Below are 19,463 nucleotides of genomic sequence, written 5' to 3'. Positions count from 1 at the left end.
TTCATTTTAGTTTTAGTTATTTTAGTACTTCAACTTATTTTCAGTAATTTATTTAGTGTTTCATTATTTATTTATTTATATATATTTTATAAGTATGACAAACAATTTTGAATAGTTTTAGGTTTTGTTATAGTTAACAATCAACTGTGTTTTAAAGGGGTCATATGACGTTGCTAAAAACAACATTATTTTTTGTATTTGGTGTCATAAAATGTGTTTATGCAGTTTAGGGAAGTTGTTGCCTAATGGTTAGAGATTTGGACTTGTAATCCAAAGGTTGTGAGTTCCAGGAATTGTGGGTGATGGGAGAGAATGTACAGCGCTCTCTCCACCTTCAATACCACGACTGAGGTGCCCTTGATTAAGGCACTGAACCCCCAACTGCTCCCCGGGCGCCGCAGCATAAATGGCTGCCCACTGCTCTGGGTGTGTGTTCATGGGGTGTGTATGTGTGTGTGTGTGCACTTTGGATGGGTTAAATGCAGACACGAATTCCTGTATGTCACAACAATTTCACTTTCAAGACTTTAAGGTAAAAAAAAACATTATTTTCCACATACTGTACATTATTGTTTCTCTTATGTTCTCCGCCTTTCTGAAACGTGTCGATTTTCAAAAAGCTCATCGTTCTGAGAAGCGAGGTGTGTGATGATTGGCCAGCTATCTAGTGTGATGTGATTGGCCCAATACCTCAAGCGTGTGATGCAAAGTTACGCCCCCCCACCATACCGTGATGCCGGCGCGACCAGACAAAAAACATTAAAACCAATTATAAATGAGGCATTTGTAGCATCCAGTTGGGACATAATTACTGATTATAATGACTTATACTGTCTTTTTACATGACGCGTTGCGTATCACGCCATGTTAACATAAAACCTGCATAGCCAGTGTAGCAGAAATGAGTCGAACCAGACAAATTAAAGAGTCTATCAGAGCTGTGTGCATTGAAACATGAGCTGAATTCCTCAGGAAGTCATAAATCAGTTCTAGTGCCACAAGAACCAAGCAGATTACCAACCAACTTGTTCACACAACAGCTTTCAACATTAACACCACTAGAGCAATTATTTACAATTTCAATTCGAAGAAGAGATTGTCAAATTTGTTGTTCATAATTGAAATGCAACGCTGGACATCACATGGAAACCCATGAGAGTACTGCACAACTCCCATTGACTCAACCCCCCCCCCCCCCCCACCTAGCAGAACCAGACTGAAATTCCTAAGGGGGGAAGGGCTTTAAACCTCTGTCTTCACAGAACATCCCTCTGACAGAGAATGGCAAAGAAACTGCTTTTTGTATATATATATGGACCAGAATGAACTCAAAAAAGACTTATAAATGAATCATTCCATTGCTTAACTCCATATTCATTTATGTGTAACCCACACATTTGACTATCATGTATAATCACTTATTGTGTATGTCTTTTGATAACTATAGGATACATAATCATGTCTAGTATTGATATAATCAAATTTTCTTGCTTGATATTGTCCTGACAATCATTTATTTGTAAAATATATCATAATCGTGTTATAGGAATCATGTCCAAAATTAGACCCTGTGAGGCAGGAACCACATGCTTGGTAAGATAAACAAATGATTTATGATACCCCCGAGCCAAGACCATATCTGATTGGTCAAGGCAACATTTGAGGTGTGGCCAACAGGGAAGTTTAAATACTTTGGACACCATGAAATTTTGCTTTTAGTTCCTAGCTGCTGCTATTAGCCATGTCGGCTTTTAGTTCTAGCATTGCTTGTGCTATCAGTCATCCCAGTTTCTAGTCTCTAGCTATGCTTCGGCTAGCTTGTAGCATCTAGCCATGCGGTTAGTCATCATTGTTCTTTGAGCGCGGTTCCAGCGTGCCTGCCTGCTGCTACTATGCCACGATGAGAAGGAACACAACCTAGTCTCTCAAACTTTATTTCTTTTCTTTTCCGTTTGAGAGTTTCGTGTTCTGAGTTAAGTTTTGTAAAGTCCGTTGAAACTTCAACCAGCCCACACGATTCTGCACTTTCAGCCAATGCCCAACAACCACGAGCTTCCCAAGACGTCACTTCAGAGACTGTACTTCCAGCCAATCAACGACCTCGGAATAGCCCTTTCACCGAGGCTCCTTCTTCACAGGAGATGCAAGTAACTTTACCTCCAGACTGTGACCTTTACTGGTGTATCTAATATAATTTTAACCTCATTGAGGAACTCAATGCGAGCGCTAATTACGTGATTGATGGTTGTTCATGTTTATGCAATTTAACGTATTGCTGTAAACTTGGGATTCCATATTTCCATTCTCTTAAACTCATCTTTCCCTAACTTTCGATCTTCCTGCAACTTGTGTGAATGTGTGAGTGCGTGCGTTTATGTGTTAGATTAGTTTATATGTCTTAGATTGATCTAATAAAACCTTATTCTTATTGAAAAGAGAAGTATCTTGTGTTTTGTGCTTATAAGTTAATGTCTTAAACTGCCGATCTTGTCACTGTGCTAATTGATAGTGTTTCACTATAGTTTGGATATTAGTATCCAGCGCAGATTTGATGTTAAACGGCTCGTTCAGTGAATCGCAGTGATCAGCCGTGAAACAGTGATTCTGTTCAAATTCCCTTTAAATTATTAAATGATTCCCTTTGAGCTAAATTGACCTGTTTCCCTAGCACCAGGTTGTTTTTCTTCCTCTTCAGCATTCTTTCTTTTTCACTCATCAGAGCTCCAATATTCTTTCATGATCTTTTCTTTTTTTTTTATTGATCTGCATTTGTAATCGGAGAAACGACAAACAACAAGCACTACTCTACACTGCTCAAAACTCACGTTTGAATCATGAGTGGCAAATTCTTTAAATACGAAAACGTACTTACAGGCTGTGAGTCAGAAGCGCCAGACTGTCTTTATAGAACAGCCTTTCTGCATTTATTTGACCAGAATACAGAAGAAATAAAATAGTAACATTACCATTTGAAATAATGGTTTCTAATATGATTCTAATATGCTGATAACTAACAATGTTGGAAGCAGTTGTGCTTCTTATATGTATTAGGGCTGTGCGATTAATTGTAATCGTAATAAAATCACGATTCGAGCATGCACGATTTCTAAATCGTATTATAGCACGATTTTCCGCAGCCCAGACCTCTCGCAGTATGTTATCTGAACCAATCAGGATGCAGCGCGCCTAAGTGGAGTGCGAGAACAGTGAGTTGTGAGAAGTTGAGAGTTGTGAGTTTACAAGACACAGGTTGAAGGAGAGGAGAGACGTTTTAAGTGCGCACACTCTCTCCGCCCAAGCATGCAGCATGTATCTGAGCACACACGTCTGGTTTTGTAACAGAGCAAAGGAAATCTGTGTGCGAGCAGAGAGATTCGTGCTCGTGCATTATTTTAATGTGCTTTCACGTTACAATAACGCGCTCTCACTGCTGCTTCTGAACCGCGTACACATGAACCTTGGGCAATAAGTGTATTTCAACACCTGAGGCACCGCTACAATGAGCACTATGACCAATGCATGGCAAAAAAAAATACAAATAAAAATCCCGGGACATTTTTGCCATATGTCTAGACATTTTGTTTGACATCTTTACTTGGTGATTATTTTGACTTATGTCTGTTCTAGAGACATGTTACAGCTTTTTGATAAAGCTCTCATTGCTTTGCTTTTGGAAATATGTTTCAAATTTATACTGAATGCATTTATGACTGTGAAGCATGTCTTTGTTTGTCAAAATCTTGATTAAAATCGAAATCGCAAAATTTATCAAGAAATCGTGATTTTTTTTTTTCCATATCGCACAGGCCTCTATATATATATTTGTTTTTGGAAGCTGTGATGAATATACTTAAAGAGAACAGTGTTTATTTTGAAAGAAATCTTTGTAACAATATAAGTCTTTATTTTCTCATTTTGTCAATTTATAATATATCCTTGCTGAATAAAAGCATTCATTTTTTTAAAAGAAAAAAAAAGAAAAAAACAACAACTTTTGACGTTTATTGTTGCACAAGATTTCTATTTTGAATAAATGCTGTTCTTTTTTAAAATTTAATTCATCAAAGAATCCCATTATTTTAAATTGCAATAATATTTTACAATATGACTGTTTTTTTTCTGTATTTCTGATCAAATAAATGCAGCTGTGGTGAGCAGAAGAGACTTTCGATTTTGATTCACAGTACTTGAGTGTCTGAGCATTTGCTGGTCACATTTAGGGAGCAGAAATGGGGAGTGTCTTTTAATGACGGCAGTCTTCTTGTGTGTTCGTCTGAATGAAACATTCACCTTACCTGTCTGGTTACCTGCATAGCTCAGAGTTCAAGTGCCTGTCGTCCTCTAATAACACTTATCGCTTGAGTGTTCTGCTGGCCTGACAAGATCCATCTAAAACCACTCACTGCTGATGAATCAGAGTTATTAGAATTAGTGCTTTGCAGTGATTTATCATTGTTGTTTACATTATATTCCAGCAGTGCAGCTTTTAAGATGAAGGATTGGAATTATCCGTTTTTTAACTTTCTTGCAGTTGTATTGTTTATAAGTCATAATAATGTCTCTTCCAGTCAAGTTCTCTGTTTGGCCAGTTTGACAAAGTGCAATTTTTGTACTTGAATGTCCTTAAATGTCCTGCTGTGCTGACAGTATTTTAAATGAACTGAATAGTGTATTAAATGAATATAGCACATTCACATAGGATGTGGTTCTGCACTGTTCACACATTATGTGCCCTACTTCTGTCTGTCTTCTCAGCTGTGGGGGTCTCTTCTGTCAATACAGTGGTCTCTAAAAAGAGACTAGGTCTTATTGTCTCTCTTTTGTGTTTTGCTTTTGCGCCTCTTTCGATAGGAGACAAGAAGCCATCTGCCTTAGGACAAAAAGTGCAAGTCTTGCTCATGCACTCACACTGTCTTTGCTCCCCGTCTCCCTCTTCCCTTTTATCACTCCCCAGAATCCCTTTATCTTTCTTTTGAGTGTACAGCTTAAAAGTGTGACTCTCAGACACTGTTTTCCCTTTAGTGCTGGTGTTGCAGTTTAGGCTTTCTGAACTGGATGTTGGTCGTCTATGCTGTTTTGAATTAGCCATAATATATTCTACATTTTGCAACCGTAATCTTTCGTCACATTTTTTAAGAAGTACACTTAGTTGTGTGTGTTGACTAACATGTCAAAGCACATATAAAATACTTTTTTTAAATAATTTTAACTGCAGTGTGTTAATGTTGTAAATAGCGACTGCAAATTACGAATGTGTGATTACAAATGACATGCAACTAAAATTACATTAAAGTAAAATTTAGTTTATTGTGAAATGCTTGTCATTACTTTTGGAAGAAGAATTTAATAAACATTTCAAATGCAAAAGAAGTAACTATGAAATTACATATATAGTTGTACTTAAGTACTTAATTGGGCTAAAAATATATATTGTTTTGAAGTATATTATTTAAATTAAATATACTCTTTTTTTAAGTATGCTGAAGTGTAGGTATTTTTTACGCTAACGGGCTAATTCACCATTGGATTTTAGTTGTTGTGGTTTTTATATTTGAATTAAAACCTTATTTTATTCAAATAAACCAATGCCGTCCTCGATTGTGTTAATTTTAATACTTTTAGTACTTGTTAATAGTTAATTGTACATATTAGTCGACCAGTGGAGCACATGTTAACTGCCCTGTACCCCCAGCACACAAAAATGTGTCACAGTGGAGTGGAGGTCAGCAGCAATAAAAACCACACCAGCACTTTTTTAGCAATGCTCATACTTTTAGTAAACACAACCCTGACAGACTGCCGCTCACCTGCGCCTGACTTTTCTGGGAAATCAAGAACATCATGTCTCTGAATGTGGCATATCTTGAATATGTGAGCTGTAGCCAGGCTGATTTTCTTCATCTTCAGCATTCACACATTCTGCTCCATCAGTTCTGCTAGGAAGTCTGATGTGTGTTCGACAGGATGCTTCAGCAAATACCCAGACAGTGTTGCTGGATTCGGCATCAGCCTCCTGCTGAGAGGGGTCACTGTCCCCCATCCCGAGCATGAGTCATATATATATATATATGTATATATATATATGTATATATATATATATATATATATATATATATATATATATATATATGTATATATATATATATATATTATTATTATTATTATTATTATTATTATTATTATTATTATTATTATTATTATTACATATATATATTTTTTTTTTTTGTGATGCTACATAAAATCATTTATGGTTCCCCTAAGTACATTTCAATGATAATTTCTCGAAAGAACCATGATATGAAGAATATTATAATGATTTAAATAACCCTTTTTCCGCTTTAAAGAAGTTTTTGTGCAATGGAAATACCATCTCAGTCTTTCTACATAAAAATGTGATCTCTAATTTCTGTTTCTTTGTAATTATTTGAGAAAATGCTAAATAAATAAAAAAAATCTAAGGAAACCAATCTACAAAGTTTTTTGTGTACCTTCAAGTGTGGTTTGTATGGAGACCCTCAAGGGGACATGGTGGTGGAAAAAAATATGAGATATGAGGAAACGTTATATTTCAAATCTTTTGTGTTCTTTTGCTAAAGTATGCTTTCCCCCAAGAAACTTTGTGTTTGCCTGCAAAACTTTTAAGATCAAATCAACGTGTCTCTTTAGGGGCGTTTGAGTAATAATTTGCACCCTGGTTACATTTGTGTTTTTCGCTATCCACTTTTGATTACATCACCCGAAATGGATCGAAAGACCAGGCTTAAAAGGGGTCGAAGAAAGTCTGAATCCTGAAACAAGTGATTCCGGCACTATAGGATTATCCCGTGATGCCGGAAAAGGATTGTAAATCTGCTTCAATCCTGATCTGATTTGTTACAATCAGAAGTGTAGAGACTAGAAGGCTAAACCAGTGCTAGACCTGAAAAATACTAAGAGAGAACCTACTCTTCTCAGATTAAATCTCTGATTTTAGGTCTTATAAAGCCTTGCTCTTTGGTTCTTAGTCGCAGAATTATCTTCGCTCAAGGGAACTGCGGTGGAATCGTGTCTGGAAGCGCTGTGTTCTGGATTCCATTGATCCCACTGCAAAAACCTGCTGAGATGTATTTACAAGACTAACACAGTCACTCCATCTCTCCCTCTCTCGCATGGCCATTCTCTCTGAGTGCTGAATGTATGCTATTGTGTGAGACACACTCCTGCCCCCAGGCAGCCCACCCACCATACCTCCCACCCCCAGCCCTGCCCATGCAGGACCAGGCTGCCCCCTTCTCATTCGACCCAGATCACCAAGGAGTGGAGGACTTGTCCCCCTTTCCACATTATTCCCTATTTTCCTCTACAGAGGGGATGCAGGCTTGTCCGAGGCCCAGGGCCCAGGTTGTTGGCACTAAGGGGTCAGCGAAGGGTGAATTAGCCCCTCACAAAGCCAAGCAGAAGGACTGTAAGCACCAGGAGCTGTTGGCGTTAGCTCTGGGGGTGAATCTGGGCAGTAAGTGTGCCTTCCTCTGGAAGCCTCTAAAGATTTTGGCTTGTTCACAGATCAACTCGTCACCACTGAGCAGACGGGCCACAATCAGGGACAGACCGGAGAAACACTGCCACTATGAGAAGATCCACAACTTTAAGGTGGGTGCTGTTTGTGTTATGTTTATATCATGCTGAAATTATGGTAATTACACCAACATTTGGGGTCTATTAAAAAAAAAAAAAAAATATATATATATATATATATGTAGATCAGATTTTTCTTTATTAATACATGTTAATCTATATGATGTTAATATTGAGCATACTGAAGATATTTTGTGGAGCCTTGTGCATATATATATTTGGCATTAACATAAGGTTGTTTGAAACTGTTGCTTCATACAAATGTTTATGTGCTGACAGCATTTAAATGCACAGTACACATACCATGAGCCTTGTGTCAATAAGCGTAAATCTATCATATGAGCCTAATTGACTAGGCTTTTAAACCATTAACAGCACTATTGACTGATTGGATTGATCACACAAATCAATAGCCTCTTGCTGCCGAGCTGCTCAATGGCCTCTCCTATTTCATGCCTTTTCAGCTTCTGAAAAATGACTGAGACTGAGAATGAACACAGTGTGCCATCATCTGGCTTCCTTTTTAAACTCAGAAAGAGCAAAACAGAAAAATCAGCGTGTCTCTTTGAAAGCTTCCTCATTATGTCACCAGCAGTCATGAGAGCATCATGGATTGTTCAGTATCAACTCCCACATGAGAGTTCTTACAGAGGCTGTGTTCCAAAACCTAGTGAGCTCACTCAGTAGGTAGCGCTTTAAAGTATCAGTGGTGCGTTCCCAATGCAAAGGGAATGTAATTTATGCTGGCTCATGAGATATTTTGTTTTGGACAAATCTAAAAAGCATCATAATTATTTGGATACTAAAGGTAAACAATAAATGATTGAATGAATTGTTAAGAAATAAAATAAAATGTACAAAATAAAATAAACATTATAATTTTTAAATTAAATATCATATTTGGCCAGATGTATCCATCAAAACATTATACATCCCAGAATGTGCTGTTACAAGCTTGTAGAAAAAGTAAATTCAAGATGACAGACAAAACTAGAAAAATATTTATTATTGATTGTAAATACTTTATAATAATAATTATTATTATCAAAATAATTATTTTGATACTAAAAGTAATCAAATGAAATGTAATTGCTTAAAAAAAGTTAAACAAAATAAAACTACACCCGACTTTTACCCAAATAAAATAAAACTAATGTAATAAACTACACTAAAATAAATACAATAAAATATAAAACATTCAATAAAACTCAAACAAACTGCCTACTGCATATTGCTATGTGTATTGAGTGCTATTTATTTAAGATGCAACATTTTTGCCCTATCTAGGGTACAGATCAGTCACTTATAAGGTGACATTCCAGCTTGATTCTGGAACAGCGGCTACAGTAGTTCTAGACTAAGATGAAAAGTACTCTCATTATGATAATTCAGTTTCAGCATTCACACACTTGGGCTTTGTTCCAAAACTCATGTGTTTTGGCAGCACAAGGGTGTGCATGGGAACATGCTTTGCGTCTGATTTCCAGCAGCTTGGTAACAGATGCCAGACACAGTAATTTCCCCTCGCAAACATGTAATCTGACTCACGTGAATCATCATTCTAAAAATCAGGGCTGTCATCACAGGGGGTCCAACCTATCTACATTATTTTGGTACAACCCCCTAGCCTTTACCTCGGCTTGATTATTTCCTCAGGACTTTGGGTAGGAGCAGTTTTGTCTCTGAAGTTCTTCCTGCCATCAGACTGACCCTTGAGTGCTTGGTTGCTCTCTGATGGTTTGACAGAGAAGGTGGAGATGACACTTCACAGAAGTTCAATCAATAGCTTCACTCGTCACTGGCTGTGGTTTCCCACATCAAGTCATGAGTCAGTTTAAATACAATTTTGGAGCTATGACCCAAGAGCTAGTGTAGTGTACAAACACTTTGCCATGGTGATGGTTCCATGATGACAGACAAAAACAAAGTTTTAATAACTTTAGTCACATTTTCAGGTCATTTCCTGAAACTTCTTTGATCATTGTACTGTGAATTGTTTTATTTAATATTTGTGATTTGTTTATTTGGTTTTATTTATTTTGTTTTTTTATTTTATTTTGTTTTGTTTTTCTTTATATTTTGTTTAGAATTTCCTGAGGCAAGTGGCAAATTGAATGTCTTTTCTGGGAAAATCAAAATTGAATTTGATGTTTTGTGTTTTGTTTAGATTTTAGTTTTTATATTTAGTTGTTTGTTTTGTTTATGTTTTTGTATGTTGTGCTTTTTTTTCTGAGGGAAGGTGGCAAACTGAAATTCAATTTAAATAGAATAGATAGAATACTAAACTTAAACAATGTTGGACAGTGATGGTAACTGCCAAATTTGTTGAAATAATAATGCCAGCGGTTCTTTCCCACAAAATACAGCTATGAATGTGAAGTCCAATGCTTTTGTCCGGTCTGTATGTTTGTCTAGTCCAAGTGAGAGATACTCTGGAAATATAATCATTCGAGTTCTGTGGAACTTTCATTATGAGCTTTAGCTGGAAATGAAAATGTAGAGATGAATGAATCACTGGACTAATATGTGTGAATGTATGTGTGTTTTCAGTGTGTGTTTGACTCACAATGACTGCTTTGTCTTTGTTGTAGGTGCACACCTTCAGAGGGCCACACTGGTGTGAATACTGTGCAAACTTCATGTGGGGTCTTATCGCCCAGGGCGTCCGTTGCTCAGGTAACCCTCCACCAATCTCAAATAAAGTGTGCATCAGAATTATGGCACCAGCCAAGGAGCATAATTCATATCAAATTACAATCCAAAGGCTGCTTAGGGTCCAGATAATTTATCGTGCCATTCTGGGAACAATGCCTAATTGGCTGTAGAACTTTTCCAACGTGCAGTGGCAACCCGAGGCTAAATACTGAAAGTGATACCTGGGACAATAAAGGCTTTAACTAGTATGCTGATGTGTGGGAATTTTGCATTCCTCAATGACACCTGGTCCAAACCAGTTGAGTGCCTTCTGATGAGTGTTGACTATTTATAGTGTGTACACTATAGAGTACTGTGAGAGAGGCACACCCAGGTAAAGCAGGACAGTCTTCTTGTAGTAATGCCAATTGCATCAGGCTACACTTCCAATCACACAGATAAACATATCTAAAAAGATCCATGGATGCACACACACACCTGTACTGTATGACAAAATATGACACTTTATTGATTGTTATGTAGAAGTGATGTATATGATTTAAACAATAGCTTTATAATATATACCGTAGTTCAACTTTAACTTCAACTTCAACCGTAGTTCAAAAAAAATTGTATCATGAACTAACAATTTTTGCAGGAATTAATTTGAATCCAGGTGAATATAGGTGAATTTATAAGTAAACTATTGTTATTATTGTTGTTTTATATTGTTCATTTAGGTTTGACCGTAATACATGAACTAATGTTAAAAGGATAGTTAACAAAAATACTCCTATGACCCTTACGTCAAGATATATATATTTTTTTTTTGATGATCTATGGATTTCATTTATAAATGCAACTTTAATATTTTTAAAAAATACAATATTTGTACATAGAAATGAACCTATATTATACTAATACTAATATTATTAGAATTGTAAAACAGTTTGTAGGTCGGAAAGAAGGAGGCGAACATTCACATGAAACTTTAATAACAAAATAAACACAAAACAGCGCGACAAGCCCCTCACGCACAAACAGAACCAAAACACAAAATAAGGTCCTCTCTCGTCTTTCACTGTTGTTACTCCTCCTTTTATCCTTCCAGAGCTCCTTCGTGGGACTCGAGACTGGTGAGTGGTGCAGGTGTCACTCATTAACCGCTCCGTTCCCACGGCTCTCGGCCCCGCCCCACTCGTTATTAATTAACTAGATAATATGTGTCATAAAAGTATTGTTCATTAATATTTAATGTTAGCTGTGGCATTAAGTAAGTAATAATTAGGCAGAAAGTTATTATTGCAAAAATAAACCCTGACAGTGTGATCTTGTATCACCCTTAAGTGTTTTGTTTTGTTTTGTGAGGCATCCTTAACCGTTTTCAGTACAGGATGTTCCTAGATGTGGCCTAGATAAACAAATCCACCTTAATTCCATGATTACGGGCTTTGCTCAGATCTCATGTTAACATGGAGCTGGTTATTGTTTGACATCACTTTCCCAAAACACTCAGTACATAAACTCAGTCCAGTCACAAGGCTTCAATGTTGGTTTTTCACACTGTAAATGGTCTCATCCATTCAGGCCATTATCCAAGCCTTTTGTTTTCACACAGGAGCCTCTCCTCTTTCACTCTGGCCCCCAGGCAAGCCAGTGTCATCAGACACATTGAGAATTCGAGCGGAGTTGAATGTGTCCTCAGGCTCATACGGAAGAACACAGAGAGTTTGTCTTTTTGTCTTCCTTGTTTTTTTTTTTGTCTCAATGCCCCAGAGATGTGAAGGAGGGCTCCATGCAGGCAGTTAAACTGACAGAAAGTGTGATTAATGACATTTCTGAGGATGAGGAATAGTAGGACGGCATGTGCATGCTACTGGAGACACACAGAGAAGACAGACCACCCTACTACCACATTCCCCTACATACACACACCGTCCCAGTGTCAAAGCAGGGTATAAAACTAGGATTCTTACTAGTTAAGAGACATAAAACCTGTTCACATGTTCAAATTGTGGAGTTAAAGAGAGAGTTTTGCATCACTGGTAGTAAAGCTCTTTCAAATGCAATTTTAAGTAGATTTGACATTTTCTGATGAAAATATGAGGACTATGTGAAATGTAAACGTTTAATGATGCTCTGATCTTTATATATTCTGTTAACAATATATAATGGTTCAAACACTTATGCCATATAATTTGAGGTATAATTCATGTCTATAGAACAACTTGTGTGGGGCACATTAACACATGGTGAGGTTTAATACTATTATATATAAAAATTATTATTTTTTTATTTTTTTATTTTTTTATTTCAAATATCAAACCCTGAGTATGAGCATAGTAGTAATATGGAAAATGCTTTACAATACTTTTACAGCATTGTTTGTACTTATACTAATTATTATTATTATTTTATATTTTATGCATATTGAGAATAATATCAGTTGATATACAATGAACAAGTAGTTTTAAAAACATTGCTTGAAATAAAAACAAATATGATTTTAGTGTGAAAACATATTCTTTTACTGTTCATCTCACCTTTCTTGCAGTGATACATACACTTTGATTTACTAGAACAAATAGTATAAATACTACATTTCGAACTTAAAGTTCACCCAAAAATGAATATTGAATGATTTTAGTTTTAGTTAACTTGTAATGGAAGTGGATGAGACCAGTCCATAAATGGTTTCAATAGTATAGCCACAAAAAGTAATAATTAAATAGGGTAACACTTTATTTTAAGGTGTCCATGTTACCCGTTACATGTATTTACTATTATAACAACAATAAAGTATGCATAATTACGTGCAAGTAACCCAAAGCCAATCCTAACCCTATCCATATAATAGTTAATTAATATTTCTCAGTACTTAAATGTATAATTACACTGTAACAATAAAATACCTTAAAATAAAGTGTAAGGTTATATAGTTATATACTGTAAGTTCATGATACCTATGCAATAAGTACTGTTAACAAATGTAACTTTATAGTGTTGCTGAAAAACAAACCTGGAAGGTGTTTTTCAGAACTTTATGGCCACAGATTCCTTATGGTGCTTCAAATGAACAAAATATGTGACTGTCTGACACAAAAATTCAGTCTTGACTCATTGTATTTGGGGGCCAGAGAAGAATTGTTTTTCAATTTAGCAGATGTCCGTCACGCACATAAAAAGAGGACATACACTTGCACTCACGTATGTGTATGTATGTGTCACTCAAGGTTACGCTCTCAGACTGACAGAGCCACAAACACACAGCAGCATGTGACACATATTCTTACAATGTACCACCCAGTTTGACTGACACCCACCTGTTTACCCCTGAAGATATACCCTCCATCAGATCCCTAGACACACACACGTAGACGCTTTCTCCATTCTCTTGGAGCCTGTCTTCTTGCCTCTTTGGAGACAACAGGGTCACACTCTTCTAACCTTTTGACCTGTTACTCTTGCAGACTGCGGGCTGAACGTGCACAAACAGTGCTCCAAACTAGTGCCCAGCGACTGTCAGCCGGACCTCCGCAGGATCAAGAAGGTCTTCAGCTGCGATCTCACCACACTGGTCAAAGCCCACAACACGCCAAGGCCGATGGTTCTGGACATGTGTATCAAAGAGATCGAGCACAGAGGTACTGGAACATTTTAACATGGAGATCTCAGGCTGCACCTGTGGCCTTCAGTAAGGCACTTAATCACTGTCTGTAGGCAGCTGCCCTCTGCTCTGACGTCTCCTTGTCATATATCAAGGTGTGCAAAAAGAAGAATCCTTAGATAACTAACCTAAAACAGCAGGGAGAGGACCAAACATTCTCCACATTTTGACTTATTGGGTGACGCCTCCAATAAAGAGAGCATTCTTTGAGAAATTAGTTCATATGTTAGCCAACCGGCTTTCGGCTTGCTTTGTTTAAGAGAAAAATATGCTGAAATATGCTACTTTCCATAGATTTTTTTTTATTTTTATTTTTTTATAAAAGTTTAAACAATTATGTATTGACAGCCCTAGTTTTACATTGCTAGAAATATATTTTAAAAAAATGTATAATGACAGTATAAAATCCTCAAATTAAATTTTGCATATACATTTTTTCTTATCATACAATTTTTTAACTTGCACAGTCTTTACGCATGAAATTATATAGCTGCTTTTGCATTTTATGAAGATGGTCCCTCACAAGGCGATCCTTCTTACAATTAGAAAATAAATACAGTAGATTGAAAGTGATTTTCAAATTTAGCCAAAATACTGAAAGCCTATTTTTTTGAAGAATCTTAAAATGAGTGAAGGACTATAGAACAGTTCCACATATATTTTCCATAATGAAAGACACACGTGTGATTTGATGATAGATCAACTGGGCAAGATTGAAAATATCGTAAGCATAATCAAAACATGAACTGATTTTCTGATTACCGTATTTTTCGGACTATAAGTTGCACCTGAGTTTAAGTCGCATCAGTCCAAAAATACGTCATGATGAGGAAAAAAAACATATATAAGTCGCACTGGACTATAAGTCACATTTATTTAGAACCAAGAACCAAGAGAAAACATTACCATCTACAGCCACGAGAGGGCGCTCTGTGTCTTCAGTGTAGACTACAGGAGCACTGAGCAGTATAGAGCGCCCTCTGGCGGCTGTAGACGGTAATGTTTTCTCTTGGTTAATTTCTCTTGGTTCATTTGTCTCGGTTCATGTCAATTTAATTTTGATAAATAAGTCGCACCTGACTATAAGTCGTAGGACCAGCCAAACTATGAAAAAAGTGCGACTTATAGTCCGGAAATATGGTAGTTGTTGGTTTCAGCCCTAGTTTGGCTAATACTAATTTACATGTTTACCTCCAGTTCCACAGACTGGATGGTTGAAGTAAATAATATGTGTTACTTCTTCTTCTTCCAGGTTTGAAATCAGAGGGTCTCTACAGAGTGTCAGGCTTCACAGACCACATTGAAGATGTCCGGCTGGCCTTCGATAGAGGTTTGTATTATTATCAAACCTAATGTAATCAGGTACATCATAGGTGTTCAGCAAACATTTGCTTACATGCTTCAGTAAACTCACAATCCTTTATATCACTGGTATTTTATCCACAAGCAACCTGGATGGAAAACCCCATGCTTTTCCATTCAAAACAAAGCATTGTTGATACAGTATAGTGATTAATCTGTTATTCACAACAGATAACTAATTCTACTTTGCAGATGGTGAGAAAGCAGACATCAGTGCCAACATGTACCCAGACATCAATATAATCGCCGGAGCTCTGAAGCTTTATTTGCGAGATCTGCCCATTTCAGTCATCACATATGACGTCTACTCCAAATTCATACAAGCAGCCAGTAAGAGACTTGTATAACTATGTATTAATTATAAAATATCAATTATACATCAGTTAGAATTAACTAGAATCTTACTCTTCTATTCTGTTTTGATGATCATTATTTTTTTTAAACAACTTTGATCTTTTCATCTTTCACACATTTTCTGAAAATGAATAAGTTAATGACAATTAATTAGTACATTTATGAATGAATGGATCCAATCAATCAAACGTGACGAAACCACTTATAATGTTACAAAAGAATTATATTTCCAATAGATGCCGTTTTTTTTTTTTTACTTTAAATTTTTCAAAGAATTGTGAGAAAAAAAATCCCATGATTTCTCCGATTTTGGACTTTGCTATAACATCATGGAACAGGGGACAGTTTTAGCAGAGAAACAGCCTTTGAACAATTCTAAACAGTGTTTTTTTTTTTTTTTTTTTTACATTTTCTGTTATCAGAAATAACAGACCCTGATTCTAGACTGGAGGCAGTTCATGATGGTCTTCTCCAACTTCCTCCTGCCCATTATGAAACCCTGCGGTATCTGATGACACACCTGAAGAGGTAAAATGGCAAATGTATTGAATTTCCACATACATTTACTGCTCCCTCAGGTGCTGGCCCCATAGTTCATTACATGGCTCTGTACCTCTTAGAGCCGGTGGGTGTTCAGGGTTTTGTTCCATTCCTCCCTGCAGCTTCATAGAGTGATTTTACTTCCTGTCACCGTGGAATATAAAACTTATAAGACTGATTAGAAGGAAACAGGAAACGAAATACGGCACTTTAGCTCGTCAGGAATTAAAAAACGTACGCAGTGATCCTCAAGGATTTGTGCTTTACCTCTAACTTGCCGAGCCAGCTTTGTCACATTTCCCCAACCATGGAAAGTATATCAGTTTGCATGTTTATTATCAATATTGTATCGTCTGAGGTGTTTTTTCCACATCTTTTCTCTGTTTTTCAGGGTCACCATGCACGAGAAGGACAATTACATGAACTCCGAGAACCTAGGAATCGTTTTTGGCCCCACGCTCATGCGGCCCCCGGACCAGAACGCGCTCGCCACTCTCAACGATATGAGATACCAGAAACTGATAGTTCAGCTCCTGATAGAGCATGAGGACATCTTGTTTTAAACAGCTGAAATGAAGACATCTTTCAAAGACTTAAAAGAGTGTGTACATACACATTTGTGCTGAATACAGAGTTCATTATTATTGATGGGCATTTTGTTTAAAGGGATAGTCCACACAAAAATTAAAGTTTGCAGAAAATTTGGATGTAGATGAGATTGTTTCTTCATCAGAAAAGATTTGGAGAAATGTAGCATTGCATCACTTGCTCACTGATGGATCCTTTTTTAGGGTGACCATATGCGCCGTTCATACGGGACACGTCCCAGCCAGGATTTTAATATTGCCTAAAATATCCAGGTTTTGGCTATTTGCACTGTGCAGGTTGATCGTTGTGTAACATTCATGAGAGCTATAAAAAGCAGAGCAGACGGCTCCTTATGCTTTCGAATCGCTTTCACGTGTTGGTTGGTTCGTTTGACTTGAAGAATTGTGGCACACTTAGTTCTTTTGTTTTATAGATTTGTGCGCAGCGACGCTTCAAGTAAATCAAACGAACAAAACGTGTGCAAATTTGCATCGCTTTGATCGTTCCTTTTAGATCTCAACTTCTCACACGCAGCCCCACGATTGGTCGATTATGTACAATACCTGCATGTTATTGGTCAAACTGCTCTGGATGTTTTAGGCAATATTAAAATCCTGGCCGGGACGTGTCCCGTATGAACGGTGCGTATGGTCACCCTAATCCTTTGCAGTGAATGGGTGCCGTCACATTCAGAGTCCAAACTGCTGATAAAAACATCACAATATTCCACAAGTAATCCACATGACTCCAGTCCATCAATTAAGATAAAAGCTCTTAACAAGATGTTAAATGATGATGTTTATTGATAAAATGGAGTGTGGATTGCTGTGATGTTTTTATCAGCTGTTTGGACTCTGATTCTGACGGCACCCATTCACTGCAGAGCATCCATTGGTGATTAAGTGATGTAATGCTAAAATTCCCCAAATCTGTTCTGATGAAGAAACAAACTAATCTAAATCTTGGATGGCTTAAAGGGCGATTCAATTTTAAGCAAATTAGCATTTTTGGGGGGTGTATTCCTTTAAATCACAGAACCTTTTTTATCTGATGTGAGATAACTATGGTGCATTGACCTTGATGCTCTACAGGATAAATTCTATGAACCTATGGTCAATTAGCATTGCAAAACTGACATATTGTCAAGTATGATTAAGTGTGTGTGTTTGTGTGTGTGTTTATATATATATATATATATATATATATATATGTACATACATACATAAAGTAGGTGATGGCAAGGCAATTTAGATCATGTTCAAAGCACTTTTTAATTTTACATGGAGTGTAAATATTTTTATTTTATTTTTGTTCACTAATGCTGTATTTACCTATGCCTCCTTCAAATTATATATTTTTTTTTCGCCCTGACAACAATTAAGTAATCTCTGTCATCACCTTGTGAATGGACAAAATGGTTCTGTGATCTTTTAATTAGTGCTTGTTCCTCCCTGCTTGGACCATTGTTGCTAAACAAAATTGTGTGTATTGTGTTCATCTTGGACTCCTGGGGTGAATTCAGCCATTCACTTAAAAAAAAAAAAATAATAATAAGCCACAAATGGTACCGTCACCTTGATTTGAGTTTATTGATAAAATATCTTTCTCCTATTTTTTAAAAAGCTATTTCTTTGAAAAATGATTGTAATTATGATTGTAATTTATCAAATGCTGATTTATTAAATTATGTAAATCTGGTTACTTTTCAGTCTTGATTCTCAACTTATTGACAGTCAAAATGAACTTCTTAAAGTAGTCTGTGTATTATTACTTGAAGTTGCAACACCTAACATTTGCAGTATGTGAAATATTTTGCTGTAATTAGTGCTTGGTCAGCTCTCTTTAGGCGTTGGTTTTCTCCAAGCTCGGTTTTCTTGTTCCAAATTCAAGGGTGTGAACGGCAGCATTGTTTTAGTATCCGACAGCTGAGCTGGTATATGCCCCAAAGTGACTTTTTCACCAAATCACAGGTGAAGTGAGAAGCTGAAACCGGCTTCCCGAGGGCAGCTCCAGAAGTTTAACAAACCAATAAGAGAGCGGAAGGAGGGCGTTTGAGCAGCAGGTGAACTATAAATGAATGAATTCATCACTCAGTATAGTTTAGACAGAGGGATGCAACATTATGTGATGTTGTAAAGATATAGACAGAAAAGCTACAAGGTTGTTCTGCTGGATGTTTTCTTAAAAAGAAACAAAAGACTCGACAGTCTCTGACTAACATTAACACACCTGAAGCTGAGGTGAGTGTTTCTGAAGGCTGTAGATTTGTTAAAAAAATGAATAAATTACAGTTTATCTTGAGGTCATAGATAGATAGATAGATAGATAGATAGATATATTCTCACGTAAAATGTCAACATTAAAGTGATGAGTTTGGCTAGATAGATAGATAGATAGTAATGAAAATACATTGTATGTATAAAAAAAATACATAAATATAGTTTGTAAACATTTTATAAACGATAATAATATGCCTTTCAGTGTATATTGAAGAATTAGAATGGCAGACAGATACTCCTGGTGGAAAAACTTGAGTGGAAAAAACAAGAAGCATTTTAAAGAAGGCCAGCACGAATCTGGAAATGCGGACAAGACGTCAGTGAAACAGAGCGGCAGCGAGAACAAGAACGGAAGTCTGATCAGCGGCGAGACGTACGACGACTCTCGGCTGGAGCCTGGCTTCAGTGAACACACGTGCCGGAGG

At 36.7% G+C, this 19,463-nt stretch overlaps 1 protein-coding gene across 1 annotated transcript in view; it reads left to right on the top strand.

The window, feature by feature from the left end:
* The window catches only part of LOC128031013 (beta-chimaerin), a 47,484-nt gene extending 29,017 nt beyond the window's left edge, over nucleotides 1–18,467 (top strand). Inside the window, exons 8-14 of the mRNA XM_052619184.1 lie at nucleotides 7,543–7,629; nucleotides 10,206–10,290; nucleotides 13,719–13,892; nucleotides 15,168–15,245; nucleotides 15,470–15,607; nucleotides 16,054–16,159; nucleotides 16,563–18,467. Coding sequence (XP_052475144.1) covers nucleotides 7,543–7,629; nucleotides 10,206–10,290; nucleotides 13,719–13,892; nucleotides 15,168–15,245; nucleotides 15,470–15,607; nucleotides 16,054–16,159; nucleotides 16,563–16,734 — 840 coding nt within the window. The 3' untranslated portion in view covers nucleotides 16,735–18,467. The remainder of the gene's footprint in view (nucleotides 1–7,542; nucleotides 7,630–10,205; nucleotides 10,291–13,718; nucleotides 13,893–15,167; nucleotides 15,246–15,469; nucleotides 15,608–16,053; nucleotides 16,160–16,562) is intronic.
* The last annotated feature ends 996 nt before the right edge of the window (nucleotides 18,468–19,463 follow it).

The sequence above is a fragment of the Carassius gibelio genome, chromosome A16 (genome assembly GCF_023724105.1).
Source record: "Carassius gibelio isolate Cgi1373 ecotype wild population from Czech Republic chromosome A16, carGib1.2-hapl.c, whole genome shotgun sequence".
Lineage (NCBI taxonomy): Eukaryota > Metazoa > Chordata > Actinopteri > Cypriniformes > Cyprinidae > Carassius > Carassius gibelio.
This window is presented reverse-complemented; position numbering and strand designations above follow the sequence as displayed.